Below are 15,394 nucleotides of genomic sequence, written 5' to 3'. Positions count from 1 at the left end.
TATCCCGACTTCCCACACCATGTGCCGTTGTGTCCCTGGGCAAGACACTTAACCCCAAGTTGCTCCCGGTGGGACTGGATGGCGCCTTGCATGGCAGCCTACCGCCACCGGGGTATGAATGTGCGTGTGAATGGGTGGATGGCTGGTACTGTAAAGCGCCTTGGGGCCCCTCATAGGGGGCTGGAAGGCGCTATAGAAGTAAGCTCCATTACCATGAATATATGTGAGCTGATTTGTTCCCTCAGGCTCAACCATCTGTGGTATAACCTTTTAGTAAGAACAGAGAAATCTTGTGCTGGATCCTTGTAACTGAGTTCATTAGCAAACAACAAGCTCTGAAGCTAATCTCAAGGTCGACAAATATAGATATACCGGATATTAAAACCAAGAGAGGTTTCCAGAACTGGTTCAGAATGTCTCGGTTGTCTAAGCCTCTTCATCAGTACGACATCAAAAGGTTTTTAGTAGTGTAATCAGAAACAAGCTGTGTAAATTAGTTTTTTGCTCTTGTACCTCAATGATCTCCAGCATCTCCACCCGTGTGATCTTGCCGTCTCCGTCCAGATCGTACATGTTGAAGGCCCAGTTGAGCTTCTGCTCGAAGCTGCCTCGTGATGTGATGGACAGTGCACAGATGAACTCTCTGAAGTCAATGGTTCCATCACTGTTCTTGTCAAAGGTCCTGAAGGCATGCTGGGCAAACTTGGATGCGTCGCCGTAAGGAAAGAACTGGGAGGAAACAGAAAGATTGATATTTTTTTTAAATCATTTGCAATTAAAGCCTCAGATCGATACTAGAACAACACACTGAATGCATGGTAACACATCTAAGTTGCTCATTTTTTAAATATTTCATCTGCTGTGCATCCTTTAGTAACCTTTATGCTCCAGTACTGGTATGAAATGAAACATCTTCTCTGTCTTAGCTGTCCATTCCATCAGGTCAGAGGTTAATGCACTAACTGAGTCCCACATCGACTCGTCTGCCCCTTTTAACCACAAACCACATATGGTCTGTAAGTTCTTTACATGTAAGAGTAGAAAAACCTTTCCACTTGAGCTCTCGGATGAAAACTCTTGAAGCAGATGGACATTCAAAGCTGATTCATGTCAGTCTATCAAATGAAAGGTGGCTGCTTCAGTCTCTATCAAGGACATGGAACAAGCAGGACGAGAATTTTGTGTTGCTTCAGTTTTTAATTAAAAAATGTATATGTAATGCTCTTTTTTGATCTAAATCTTTTATTGTTTGTTTTAGCATCAAGAGTACAAACAAACAAAAAGAAACATACAGCAAACAGCAAAATCCCCTCCCATATCGGATCAGCTGTACAGACACACATAAATCATACAGGTTTCAATATACGACACAAATGGCCGCCAAGTGTCCCAAAATCTCCAACAGATCCCCTCACAGTGTTTTCTAAATGAACATTATACATGACTTCTCTTATCCAGTGTTCATATGCCAGGGGATGTGCATCCTTCTATCTGTATAAAATAAGGATGTATGGGGTATAGAATATGAAAGTATGGAAGTATATGGAGGTATAATATGGGGGCCAAGATTAGAGTAGAAGAAGGGCAGCTGACCTGGGATCAGAAAGTCATGATTTGACTCCCAGCCATTCCTGCATGTTGTGGTATCTCTGAGCAACACACACAATCCCCATTTGCTCCCATGGCGCCTAATATCTGCCCACTGCCCCACCTGGGTGCATCCCAGGTGCGATGGGCTAAATGGAGAGGACCAATTTCGTCACTGTATGTTCCCATACAATGACGACAACATATAACACTTATTTTTACTTATTATACTTAAGTCTCCTGACTTGAGTTTACATTAAATGACTACAGAGCCACTGAGAGTAAATTTCATCTCAGCAGGTGCTTATCAGAAAATGTCACCAAATTTAAACAATCTCTTCCATCGTTGTTTTCCTCTGTCTTGCAGAGTAATGTATCAGAGAACAGAGACTTAGATCATCTTGTTGATACATTTACAACCTCACTGCAAGCTTCACTCGATAAAACTGCTCCGCTGAAAAAGTAATCAATCAGAGGAAACTGGCTCCTTGGTCAATTCTGAGTTACGTACTTTAAAACAGGCATCTAGAAAGCGAGAATGAAAATGGCGTTCCACTAACATTGAATAATTTTATTTATCTTGGAGAGATAGCCTGCTAACTTATAAAAAAGCTCTCCATAAGGCTACAACTGTAAATTACTCATCTTTAATAGAGGAGAATAAAAATAACCCAATGCTTCTGTTCAGAACTATAGCTAAACTAAAGAAAAGTATTACCTCTATTGAGCTGTGTATCCCTACAACTAAAAGCAGTGACGACTTCATAAGATTCTTTATACAAACAATTATTTCAATTAAGGAGAAAATTCAAACTTCCTACTATCGCCTCTGGTTCCATGTCAGATGAGACAACTTTAAAAACATCATTAGAACCTGATTTATGGTTGGACTGTTTTTGTCCTGTTGAGCTCTCTGAAATGTCTAAAATAATAGCTTCATCCAAGCCATCAATGTGTCCACTAGATCCCATCCCAACCAGACTATTTAAAGAGGCATTTCCCTTAACTAATATTGTCCTGAGCCTGGTTCTGCTAAAGGTCTCTTCATCATAAGGGAGTATTTCCTTTCCACTGTTGCCTTCATGCTTGCTCGAGATGAGAGTTCTGTGATGGAGGTAATCAAAGCAGTCTGCTCCTCAGTTAAATAGTGTTAACTTATAATATATATATATATATATATATATATATATATATATATATATTATAAGTTAACACTATTTAACTGAGGAGCAGACTGCTTTGATTACCTCCATCACAGAACTCTCATCTCGAGCAAGCATGAAGGCAACAGTGGAAAGGAAATACTCCCTTATGATGAAGAGACCTTTAGCAGAACCAGGCTCAGGACAATATTAGTTAAGGGAAATGCCTCTTTAAATAGTCTGGTTGGGATGGGATCTAGTGGACACATTGATGGCTTGGATGAAGCTATTATTTTAGACATTTCAGAGAGCTCAACAGGACAAAAACAGTCCAACCATAAATCAGGTTCTAATGATGTTTTTAAAGTTGTCTCATCTGACATGGAACCAGAGGCGATAGTAGGAAGTTTGAATTTTCTCCTTAATTGAAATAATTGTTTGTATAAAGAATCTTATGAAGTCGTCACTGCTTTTAGTTGTAGGGATACACAGCTCAATAGAGGTAATACTTTTCTTTAGTTTAGCTATAGTTCTGAACAGAAGCATTGGGTTATTTTTATTCTCCTCTATTAAAGATGAGTAATTTACAGTTGTAGCCTTATGGAGAGCTTTTTTATAAGTTAGCAGGCTATCTCTCCAAGATAAATAAAATTATTCAATGTTAGTGGAACGCCATTTTCATTCTCGCTTTCTAGATGCCTGTTTTAAAGTACGTAACTCAGAATTGACCAAGGAGCCAGTTTCCTCTGATTGATTACTTTTTCAGCGGAGCAGTTTTATCGAGTGAAGCTTGCAGTGAGGTTGTAAATGTATCAACAAGATGATCTAAGTCTCTGTTCTCTGATACATTACTCTGCAAGACAGAGGAAAACAACGATGGAAGAGATTGTTTAAATTTGGTGACATTTTCTGATAAGCACCTGCTGAGATGAAATTTACTCTCAGTGGCTCTGTAGTCATTTAATGTAAACTCAAGTCAGGAGACTTAAGTATAATAAGTAAAAATAAGTGTTATATGTTGTCGTCATTGTATGGGAACATACAGTGACGAAATTGGTCCTCTCCATTTAGCCCATCGCACCTGGGATGCACCCAGGTGGGGCAGTGGGCAGATATTAGGCGCCATGGGAGCAAATGGGGATTGTGTGTGTTGCTCAGAGATACCACAACATGCAGGAATGGCTGGGAGTCAAATCATGACTTTCTGATCCCAGGTCAGCTGCCCTTCTTCTACTCTAATCTTGGCCCCCATATTATACCTCCATATACTTCCATACTTTCATATTCTATACCCCATACATCCTTATTTTATACAGATAGAAGGATGCACATCCCCTGGCATATGAACACTGGATAAGAGAAGTCATGTATAATGTTCATTTAGAAAACACTGTGAGGGGATCTGTTGGAGATTTTGGGACACTTGGCGGCCATTTGTGTCGTATATTGAAACCTGTATGATTTATGTGTGTCTGTACAGCTGATCCGATATGGGAGGGGATTTTGCTGTTTGCTGTATGTTTCTTTTTGTTTGTTTGTACTCTTGATGCTAAAACAAACAATAAAAGATTTAGATCAAAAAAGAGCATTACATATACATTTTTTAATTAAAAACTGAAGCAACACAAAATTCTCGTCCTGCTTGTTCCATGTCCTTGATAGAGACTGAAGCAGCCACCTTTCATTTGATAGACTGACATGAATCAGCTTTGAATGTCCATCTGCTTCAAGAGTTTTCATCCGAGAGCTCAAGTGGAAAGGTTTTTCTACTCTTACATGTAAAGAACTTACAGACCATATGTGGTTTGTGGTTAAAAGGGGCAGACGAGTCGATGTGGGACTCAGTTAGTGCATTAACCTCTGACCTGATGGAATGGACAGCTAAGACAGAGAAGATGTTTCATTTCATACCAGTACTGGAGCATAAAGGTTACTAAAGGATGCACAGCAGATGAAATATTTAAAAAATGAGCAACTTAGATGTGTTACCATGCATTCAGTGTGTTGTTCTAGTATCGATCTGAGGCTTTAATTGCAAATGATTTAAAAAAAATATCAATCTTTCTGTTTCCTCCCAGTTCTTTCCTTACGGCGACGCATCCAAGTTTGCCCAGCATGCCTTCAGGACCTTTGACAAGAACAGTGATGGAACCATTGACTTCAGAGAGTTCATCTGTGCACTGTCCATCACATCACGAGGCAGCTTCGAGCAGAAGCTCAACTGGGCCTTCAACATGTACGATCTGGACGGAGACGGCAAGATCACACGGGTGGAGATGCTGGAGATCATTGAGGTACAAGAGCAAAAAACTAATTTACACAGCTTGTTTCTGATTACACTACTAAAAACCTTTTGATGTCGTACTGATGAAGAGGCTTAGACAACCGAGACATTCTGAACCAGTTCTGGAAACCTCTCTTGGTTTTAATATCCGGTATATCTATATTTGTCGACCTTGAGATTAGCTTCAGAGCTTGTTGTTTGCTAATGAACTCAGTTACAAGGATCCAGCACAAGATTTCTCTGTTCTTACTAAAAGGTTATACCACAGATGGTTGAGCCTGAGGGAACAAATCAGCTCACATATATTCATGGTAATGGAGCTTACTTCTATAGCGCCTTCCAGCCCCCTATGAGGGGCCCCAAGGCGCTTTACAGTACCAGCCATCCACCCATTCACACGCACATTCATACACCGGTGGCGGTAGGCTGCCATGCAAGGCGCCATCCAGTCCCACCGGGAGCAACTCGGGGTTAAGTGTCTTGCCCAGGGACACAACGGCACATGGTGTGGGAAGTCGGGATTCGAACCTCCAACCTTCCGATCAGAGGTCGGCTGCCACTACCACTGCACCACGGCCGCCCATTCATAAATTCAAACAACATGCAACAAGTGCAAATTAATCTGGGATTTGTACTTTAGTAGCACCTTGTCTCTGTTTGTGAGTTCATCCTTTAATTTATCTCTTTCTCATCTTTTCTTAAATAGTCTTTGGTCAGAAAGAAAAAAATAGAGTTGTGATTGGTCCACTTTATAACACAACCCAACTAGAAAACAGTCTAATCTGAGAGCCTTTTAATGTACATCTTTTAAAATATGTCAGAAAAATGTTCATTCAGTGGTTGAGCAATAAGGTTGTCTGCAAACCTGGGACTTGATTCACCTGCAAGAATGTCTGAAGTGATCTTTACAGGAAGAAGCAGAGATAAAACATTTACCGCTGTCAAAATGTGGTTTTTGGTCATGTGGCGCCATCTGTCCTTTGGTCTGTCATTATATTGATAACTTCTTGTCTGCGCTCTAAACTGATAATTCCTTGACATAGAAATGTTAAACTGCACAGGTGGACAAGGATGATCCGTATTGGTTTCAAAGTCGCAGGCCCAAAGGTCAAGGTCACAGGAGACCTCTTTGTTGCCTTGTCTATGCTGAAGCTTGACATTTGAATAACAGAGAAATGTGAAAGACTTTGTCTCCATCTGTCTGGTAAGACTGGACAGATGGAGACTTACAACTTACTGTGGACAGGTAAGACTGGACAGATGAAGACTTACAACTTACTGTGGACAGGTAAGACTGCCCACAGTAAGTTGTCCATGGTGTAACTCCACAAATGTTTAGGACAGAAGATACCATCAGACCATGGCTCTAAATTGGATTTTATTTTATTAAGACCTTTTCCACAAAAGAAATCACGAGTTGTTCTGGTGAAGTCTACTAGTCTGATCATCAAATGGTTTTGGACCTGCAGTAGCGCTCAATCCTGCACCAGGGATGTAAACGTGCTGAACCAGGTGCTCAGGAACTCTACAGTGCTGAGCAGGAGGTGAGTGGAGTTGGCCACGATGGACAAAAGGTTTGCCAGCATCCTTCCTTCTGCCACCTCAGTACATTCCAGAGGGCTGCTCTGGACAGAGCTGGCTCTCCTAATCAGTTTAAGCCTCATCCTGTCTGTCAGTGCTGCCCCCACCTCAACACTCCGTGGCGTAGAACTGTGGAGCAGAACGTTGCACACCAAAGGACCTCCGTCTCCTCAGCTGGTGCAGCCATCCAAGGAGGCAACAGAGTCAGGAGTGTCCTGGTTCAGCCAGGTCTCTGTCTGAACTACTGCTCTCCCTGTAGACCCTCTGCAGCCTGATCAGCACCGATCATGTCGTTGGAGAGCGACCGAAGGATTCCCATCGTAAGAGTCATCATGGTTTACAGTTCTGTCTTCTCTCTGTGTGTGGAGTAATCCAGTGTGGCCAAGGGCTAACCACTGCTCCTGAGACTAAACAGAGCCATCATCTTTACCACCACCTTCTCCAGTCCATCAAAGGGACACCTGGACAAGTCTTCAGTCCATCACAGGGACACCTGAACAAGTCTCCAGTCCATCACAGGGACACATGAACAAGTCTCCAGTCCATCACAGGGACACCTGGACATGTCTCCAGTCCATCACAGGGACACCTGGACATGTTTTCAGTCCATCACAGGGACACCTAGGAACAATTCAGAGTTACCAATCAGCCTAACATACATGTTTTTTCCATCCATCCATTATCTTTTATCCACTTCTTCGATTTTGGGTCATGGGGGTCGCCGGTGCCCATGTCCAGCAATCACTGTGCGAGGGGCGGGGGACACCCTGGACGGGTCGCAAGTCCATCACAGGGCCACATAGAGACAAATGAGACAAACAACCATTCACTCTCTCACTCACACCTAGGGACAATTTAGAGTTACTAATCAGCCTAACATGCATGTTTTTGGTCTGTGGGAGGAAACCGGAGCACCCGGAGTAAACCCACGCATGCACGGAGAGAACATGCAAACTCCACACAGAAAGGCCCCTGGACCAGAATTTAAGCAGCAATCTTCTCACTGAGAGGCAGCAGCTCTACCAGCTGATCCACCGTCACACCAGTGCTGTAGTGCCGATGATTGCCAAATTTACTTCCCCCTGAGGCACAGAGGCACACGCTCTATTCAGCCTCTTCTTGACTGCCTGGCTGACATCCGGGACTGGATGGCTTTAAACTTCTTAAGCTTCAATGAGAAGAAGTCTGAAGTCATGCTGTTCCATCCCAGTGGCTCACTCATGAACCATGACATTGACCTTTTCTCTCTAGCCCCGCTAGAGAAACAAAAGGTCACTAATCTGGGGGTGTTAATGGACCCGTCCTTAAAACTCAACAGTCACGTAAACATGATGGTCAAATCCTGTTTTTTTCAGCTGAGACGGCTGTCTAAGCTGAAGCCTATACTCTCCAAAAAGAACCTTGAGACAGTGATCCACGCCTTCATAACATCTAGGCTTGATTACTGCAATTCACTTCTGTTTGGAATCAGTCAGTCCTCCATTGCTCGTCTACAACTGGTCCAAAATGCTGCAGCCCGATTTTTAACTGGTACAGGCTATAGAGAGCACATCACGCCAGTTTTGGCCTCCTTGCACTGGCTACCCATTCACCTTCGGATCCATTTCAAAATTCTCATGTATGTTTTTAAATCACTGAACAGTTCCGCCCCATCCTATCTCACTGATCTTCTGCAGCCATATGTCCCACCGCGCTCTCTGAGGTCAGCTGACCAGATGCTTCTCTCAGTCCCAGAAACCCGTCGTAAGCTCAGAGGTGACAGGGCTTTCTCTGTTGCAGGTCCACGACTGTGGAATGAGTTGCCACTGAGTGTCCGGCAGGCTCCCACACTCTCAGTCTTTAAGTCTCGCTTGAAGACCCACTTCTATTTGCTTGCCTTTAACACGGTGTGATTTGTTTTGGTCCTGTCTATTCTCTACTCTGTTGGCCATTTTAGTTAGCTTCTGCTGCTATTTGTATCTGTATTTCTATTTTATGTTTTCCTGTCTGCTGTGCATGTTTGGTTCTTTTGTACAGCACTTTGGTTGGCCTTGTTGCTGTTTTAAGTGCTATATAAATAAATTGGTATGGGTATGGTATAGTCTATGTAATACGTCAGTGCACGGCATATAACCAAACAATGCTTGGGAATTATGGTATAACCAATGAAAAGTGCCCAGTGATACGTCACATGTATGTTAAACAGCAGTTAACGCTTCTGTAGCATCAGTCTCGTCTGTATGACGCGCTCCTCCGCTGCTCTGAGCAGCACCTGCTGCACACACTCCCCCGTTCCTCCTGTGAGGCTCACAGCCATTGGCTGAGCGCACTCTACAGGTTTGTTATTCAGCTGCTCCAGTACGATGGGCTGGGGGAGTAGCACTGGGAGGGGAGCAAGTTACGGTGGAGAAACGCAGCAGATGATTGTCAATGCTTAGTCAACATGAAGAGAAAACAAGCTACACTTTTTGAACGTTTTTATAAACCAGCGTTCCCTAAAGTCACAGAGGCAGCTTTAGAAGAACCTCTGTGGAGAGATAAACCTCCCAGTTTGATGGCCGAAACCAGTAATAACGAGGCTGATGCCAGCACCACACTGAGCATGCATGTTTTTTGTATAATTAATAATTCTGTACTTAATACTTGAAATGTTTTGCTTTGATACTGTTTTATAAATTCTGTTTTTAATACAAAGCCAAAGTTTGTTGTACATTTATTGAAATATAAGCATGAGATATATTTTGAAATGTTCAATATATTTAAAAATCTAAATAAATTGATGATTACATTGTACTAACTGGTGTACTTTGTTTTCTAAGCCCAGTATAGCCACTACAAATGTGTAGACTACACCACTGCGTCCCGCCCTCAGTGCAGTCTCCAGAGGCAGATTTTAAAAAGGTCAAAAGTAACAAAAAGTCGTGCAGTCGTTACAAAATGCACGAGTTTGATACAACGCCAGGAAAAAGAATGAAAAATGGACACAAAGGCAAAAACACTTAGCTGGTAAAACATGAGGCGGTGCTGCCGCTCACGCTGCACCACTGCACCACTGCAACAACTAACCAACATGGAAAGACTTTACTGATATTTTCAGGATTCAGGTTACTCTGACGATGTACTGACGGGCCCACATGGACCGTACTCTGTTAATTAGATTTAATACAGATTATAATTAATCTGTCCTCAATGACAGCACAAAATTGTTTATTGACTTCTTTTGTCAATCCAGGAAGAAAAGCACAACTGAACTCTTTCTTTGGAAACGTTCAGATGTTTGGCTTTGACATGTCCTGAACTTCTGATGGACTGGGTTTGTCCAGAGTCCATGAGAAGCTTCTGTCAATAACTCCAGGTCGCCTGAGCATCCCTGAATTTAAGGCACATGAATAAAAAGGCGCACGTCTGCTTACAGAAGGCTCATATTAGGCCTTCTTACGAAGCAGGTGTGTTGAGGAAAAGGCCCCAGATCATTTCTGTAGCACTCCAACGTCTCCAGAGCACAGCATCAGAAACAGGACATGTCTTCTGAGGTCCTCTGTCCGAGTGCGAGAAGCTCACAGGAGGAACGACCTTCTGTCCCGTTTTGAACTAGTCAGGGCTTTTAGACCAAACAGGAGCGTTGGACTTCCAGGTGTCGTATCGTGACACACGTGGTGGCAGCAGCATCGTGGGGGGAAATGTTTTCTCTGTCGGGCAGGACGCTCCTCAGGGTGGAGCAGAGAGATGTCACTTCCTTCTTTGTTCAAATGGCCACGCCTACTTTTGTGACACAAGTTTGCTAACAGCGTTCGTGAGGAAGTCTCGAAACGTTCACAGGAAATCTGAATTGACCTGTGTGAGACGTCGCTCTTTAAATATGACCCTTTGTGACTAATGTTGTGTCCAAACAGCCGTAGAGTGCTCTCTGGCATGTCTTTTAGTTTCTGTAAGTCCAGAGCCGTCTTTTGACCCCTGCAGAGGAGCTCTCTGAGAGAACTTGAACACTTCACGCAAGTTTGGTTCGGGCGTCTCTTGTTTGTTTGTCCTAACTTCAAAATCAAAATTCAAGTCCGTCATATCTTTTTTCCTTTCGTAGGCAATCTACAAGATGGTCGGCACGGTGATCATGATGAAAATGAACGAGGACGGCCTGACGCCCGAGCAGAGGGTGGACAAGATCTTCTCCAAGATGGACAAGAACAACGACGACCAGATCACGCTGGAGGAGTTCAAAGAGGCGGCCAAGAGCGACCCGTCCATCGTACTACTGCTGCAGTGCGACCTCCAGAAATAGGCGGGGCGCTGCGTTGGCGCTACGCCACAGACTGCACACGGAGAATTTCATGTTCCATTCAGTTTGCAGCTACTTCCACAGAAACATGCTTGGACTACGACAGATCTGCTTCTTGTGTTTAAAACACTCGTGTGCATGAGAATGTTCTTTGCTATAAAAACATGTAGACACGACACACAGCAGTGTGCTGATGCACACACACACACACACACACACACACACACACACACACAACTCTACAAATGAACAACTTGCACAGGTCATAAATAAGTACAGAAATATAAATATATATTTAAAATATTTAATAATCAACTGCCAAAATGTGAAGTGTGCAAAGTATTTTCCATCCAGTCTCATTCTGCTGAAGCTCACACATCAGTGATTTTCTGCTCCTCTATGGTTCCGAGTTTCCTGATGCTAGCTGTACGTGTTCCATTAAAGCGTGAACCCAACCGGACTCCTCGCACCGCCTCCAGTAAACACCCTGCGTCCGTCTTCTCTATTATTAGCTCTAGAAGAGATGGATCAGTGACGCCTCGTGCTTGCACTGCCCGTAAATACTGTTGCTGTAGTTAACTTGCATGCCTTTAGGTTCTGCCTTAACAATCGAACTTTGACGATCGAAGACAGGAAGCCTTATCGACGCAGAGCGCTGACTCTTGGGGAGAGAGTTTTTAAAAAGCTCCTCTTACATTTATTGTCAAACGAGACGTAATTCTGTGGTCCGCTGAGACTTTTCTTTTGATTGTCTAAACTGTGGGAGCTTCCTTGTAGATCAGCTGTGCTACATGTTGCTAACCCCTACGAGGAGTTAGCCCAACGTGGAGGACTGCATCATTTTAAAAATAAGAATTTAAAAAAGATAATTTTGGGGGATTTTTGAACCAAATGTTAAGATCAATTAGGAATTGTTGAAAGTTGATGGGTAGATCTGGCCCTTTTGCCGTGAGGTTTAACAGAAAAGCTATGACGCATGAATATCTTACCTGCTTTAGATAGCTCTTTGAACAACAGGACTGACCAGCTAACGGTTCAAACACAGCCAAGACCAAAGAGAGCCGTCCTAAAACTCAAACATGTCAGGGATTTTTGTAAACACCCATTTATGAACATCATATTTATCTCTTTACATGTAGGTTCAAATCAAATTCTTTGGAGTTTGTCCAAGATAAATAATAGTATAGCACCTTTGAAGATGCCTAACAACATCACATCAATACAACGTTGGCCCAGCTGTGAACTGAAACACATCAGTCCCTAACGAAGCAACAAAAACAATCAGAATGATCTTGTTATCATTGCACCGAAGTACAGTGAGGTTATGTCGTACAGTCGTCCGAAAGATGGGCGCAGTGCACGTTGCTGCTGCTCCTTGAGAGCGCAGCCCCTTTTCCTTTTAGATAGAAAAGAGGAACAGGTCATGAGGAGAGAATAGTGGTATTACAAAAAGCTCGCTTCACACCTTCTCCTTGTCAGGACACGATTTAAGACGTCAGAAAACTGTACCAGCAGCACATTTATAAACACATTACATGTGCGTTTAACGACAAGACGGTGAGATTTGTCCAGGATGCACTTGCAGATAGCACCATGGTCCTGTCCTGGGTTGCGACAGAGCAGAGCCTTCTTAGTTTACACATATCCCAGGAGACATTTGATAAGTTGGCCTGCTTCAAGGCAGAACAGGGGAGTCAGATAATCAGCTGGTTTTGAGTGCTCGCAGCACAAACCAAACCTTCACACAGGGTCAGCAGCTTTGCCAAAACTGCTGCCGCTCTCTTCTTTAATAGCCGATAACACAGGTATCTGCCAGACAGCCTGCCATCATGATTCCAATGATATAAACATCTTCAGCGTCCTGACACAATACGGAAAGGCACATCAACTTCCAAACCCCGCGCGGATCCATGACGTACCCTGCCGCGTGCGTCTCGGCGGGGCATGAGGGCTCTCCAGGACCCTGTCGCTTGGTTGAAAAAAAATGATCGATTGTGTTGATGGTCCAGCTGACCAGATCCATGACAGTAGTTTACAATTGGGACGATGTGTGAGTAGGAGCTCGGATACACAAGACAGAGAGCAAAAACGCAGGAGGAGGATGGAAAGCATCCGTCTTGCACAAGAGCGAGTGAGGAAAAAACAAGGTGAAATAAAACATTAAAATCGTCATAATGTTAAAGGATAACACGAACATTCAGGAAGTAAAATGTGTAATTTAAACTGGACCCATCAGGGAGGGTGTGGATGTGTTTGAAAACAGGGATGTTCTGGTGAAGAAGGAGCTCCAACAGAAAACGGTCAGGATTAGTTGATGAGATGCTGAGAGGCTCATCTGAGGATTAAAATGTTTCTAATTTACTCAGGAAGAAGAACGGGCTCCATAAAATCATTCAAACGTTAAAACGAGCTGGGTCAGTGCAGAGAGGTTAAAACATGAGTAATGTGTTCGCTTTCGTTTCTCTGCAGCGCAACAATTAAATGTTTCTCTCCAAACTGTTCTGTGGTGTCGAGCTTTAAGGAGCACGTGTTAAAACCACGTTCTTTTAAAGATGGGAACGATCCTTGAACCCATTTCTCCAAACAGGCTGTTCAAAGAGCTATCTGCAACAGGTAAGATGTTAATTATTCACAGGGTTTCTACAGAGCCCCTCTCCAAAATAGCTGGAATGTCCATTTAAATGAACTGAATTAAATTATAAAATGCAGATTTCATCAGTACATGGAAATCTTTGTTGACGTGTTCCAACCACGTGCACGTTCATCCACTGGTTGTTACGACCACGTGCACGTTCATCCACTGGTTGTTACGACCACGTGCACGTTCATCCACTGGTTGTTACGACCACGTGCACGTTCATCCACTGGTTGTTACGACCACGTGCACGTTCATCCACTGCTTGCTCAGCGAGATGGAAGCAGGAATAAGGCTGGGTTTGTGTGAAACTTTGTCTTCAGCGGGTGAAGGTGAGCGCTGATGAGAGGAGGATGGTCAGGCCTCAAAGTTGTTCTGTTTTTCTTTTTCTCTCCCGTTTTCTCACACCTTGATTCAGGCTAAAGCCAGAGAGGTTCAGAGGCGTGAGGTTCCTCCTGAGAACGACTTTACAGCAGACGTCCTTCACTTCATCTGTTCCAAACTGTTTTATGAGACAACAGAAGAAGCGTCATCGCTGCAATAAACATCCATCGCACCAGTCGACTTCATCCCTCTGCATACTGTCTTGTATCATTTATAACCTCAGCTTCTTTCCATGAACGCCCTTGGCCAGATGATGAAATGACCTCTGTTTCTGCGATCAGGACACCAAATGTAAGCAAGGCAACCGTGTACAGAACTTTTTGTAGCATGTTTTGTGTCTCCAACAACATGGCTGCCCTCCTCCTTGTGTTGTGATTTAATCTAATAAAAAGGAACTCTCTGAACATCTGTCTGCTCCTATAACTCCACCAAACATCTGCACAGGCAACCGGTATGACAAGCTGATTTATCATATAATTGTTAGACAGAATTCATCATTTGACTTCGAATTAATGTTTGAGGTACATCAAGTTTCCTTTGTCAGTGCCGTTAAAAAACATTGCTTTACATATTCACACTTATAAAAGTACATTTAAATAGTATATTTACTCTTATAAAAGTACATTTAAAATAGTATATTTACTCTTATGAAAGCACATTTAAATAGTATATTTACACTTATGAAAGTACATTTAAATAGTATATTTACACTTATGAAAGTATATTTAAATATTATATTTACTAATATAAAAGTACATTTAAATAGTATATTTACTCTTATGAAAGTACATTTAAATAGTATATTTACACTTATGAAAGCACATTTAAATAGTATATTCACACTTATAAAAGCACATTTAAATAGTATATTTACTCTTATGAAAGCACATTTAAATAGTATATTTACTCTTATGAAAGCACATTTAAATAGTATATTCACACTTATGAAAGTACATTTAAATAGTATATTTACACTTATGAAAGCACATTTAAATAGTATATTTACTCTTATGAAAGCACATTTAAATAGTATATTTACTCTTATAAAAGCACATTTAAATAGTATATTTACTCTAATGAAAGCACATTTAAATAGTATATTTACACTTATGAAAGCACATTTAAATAGTATATTTACTCTTATGAAAGTACATTTAAATAGTATATTTACTCTTATGAAAGCACATTTAAATAGTATATTTACTCTTATGAAAGCACATTTAAATAGTATATTTACTCTTATAAAAGTACATTTAAATATTATATTTACTCTTATGAAAGTACATTTAAATAGTATATTTACTCTTATAAAAGTACATTTAAATATTATATTTATTCTTATGAAAGTACATTTAAATATTATATTTACTCTTATAAAAGTACATTTAAATATTATATTTACTCATATAAAATTACATTTAAATAGTATATTTACACTTATGAAAGTACATTTAAATAGTATATTTACACTTATGAAAGTATATTTAAATAGTATTTTTACACTTATGAAAGTACATTTAAATAGTATT

General features: G+C 41.7%; 1 protein-coding gene across 1 annotated transcript in view; it reads left to right on the top strand.

The window, feature by feature from the left end:
• vsnl1a (visinin-like 1a) overlaps positions 1-12,815 on the top strand; it is a gene marked incomplete at its 5' end in the record, with an annotated part of 80,084 nt that extends 67,269 nt beyond the window's left edge. Inside the window, 2 exon segments of the mRNA XM_037685705.1 lie at positions 4,808-5,023; positions 10,652-12,815. Of these exon segments, the coding sequence (XP_037541633.1) occupies positions 4,808-5,023; positions 10,652-10,849 (414 nt within the window). The 3' untranslated portion in view covers positions 10,850-12,815.
• Between the last annotated feature and the right edge of the window lie 2,579 nt (positions 12,816-15,394).

This window comes from Nematolebias whitei, chromosome 12 (genome assembly GCF_014905685.2).
Source record: "Nematolebias whitei isolate Nwh7 chromosome 12, NemWhi1, whole genome shotgun sequence".
Taxonomy (NCBI): domain Eukaryota; kingdom Metazoa; phylum Chordata; class Actinopteri; order Cyprinodontiformes; family Rivulidae; genus Nematolebias; species Nematolebias whitei.
The sequence above is the reverse complement of the archived record's forward strand: the minus strand, read 5'-3'. Positions and strand labels throughout refer to the sequence as shown.